The sequence below is a fragment of the Buceros rhinoceros genome, unplaced genomic scaffold, assembly GCF_000710305.1.
Source record: "Buceros rhinoceros silvestris isolate BGI_N320 unplaced genomic scaffold, ASM71030v1 scaffold35038, whole genome shotgun sequence".
Taxonomy (NCBI): Eukaryota; Metazoa; Chordata; class Aves; order Bucerotiformes; family Bucerotidae; genus Buceros; species Buceros rhinoceros.
Window position 1 is genome coordinate 2040 of NW_010427994.1, and position 418 is coordinate 2457.

Sequence of the window (418 nt, forward strand, 5' to 3'; positions counted from 1 at the left end):
GCGTGGCGGGGAGCGCGGGGCTGCAGGGTGGCTGCGTGGGGGTGGTGGAGGGGAAATTTCGCCTTCCTCCAGCAGCTCCCATCTGCAACCCAACTCCTCCTCCCTCTTCCACATGAGCAGATGGAAAAAGCTCTTGCCAACCTGGCTTCAAGAACTGCTGAAGCCGGTGCGGGGGAACTGGTGGTTTCCAAAGCACCGTCCTCTGCCAGCACCTCCAGCGCTCTCAAAGGGGTGTCCCAGGCCCTGCTCGAGAGGGTGAGTAATTCAGTCCTGGCTCTAGCGCCGGTGCCGGGGAGGGGGAGGACGCCCAGGACACCTGCCTGTGTCTCACCCCATCTCCTCCGCTCCCCAAGGTCCGGGCGAAGGAGGCACAGAAGCTGCAGGCGCTGATGACGCGGGACCCACGGCCGGAGGGACG

The 418-nt window shown here is 65.3% G+C and overlaps 1 protein-coding gene across 1 annotated transcript in view; it reads left to right on the forward strand.

Moving 5' to 3' along the window:
• CDT1 (chromatin licensing and DNA replication factor 1) overlaps window positions 1-418 on the forward strand; it is a gene marked incomplete at its 5' end in the record, with an annotated part of 3070 nt that overhangs the window by 1955 nt on the left and 697 nt on the right. Inside the window, 2 exons of the mRNA XM_010142133.1 lie at window positions 121-255; window positions 354-418. Of these exons, the coding sequence (XP_010140435.1) occupies window positions 121-255; window positions 354-418 (200 nt within the window). The remainder of the gene's footprint in view (window positions 1-120; window positions 256-353) is intronic.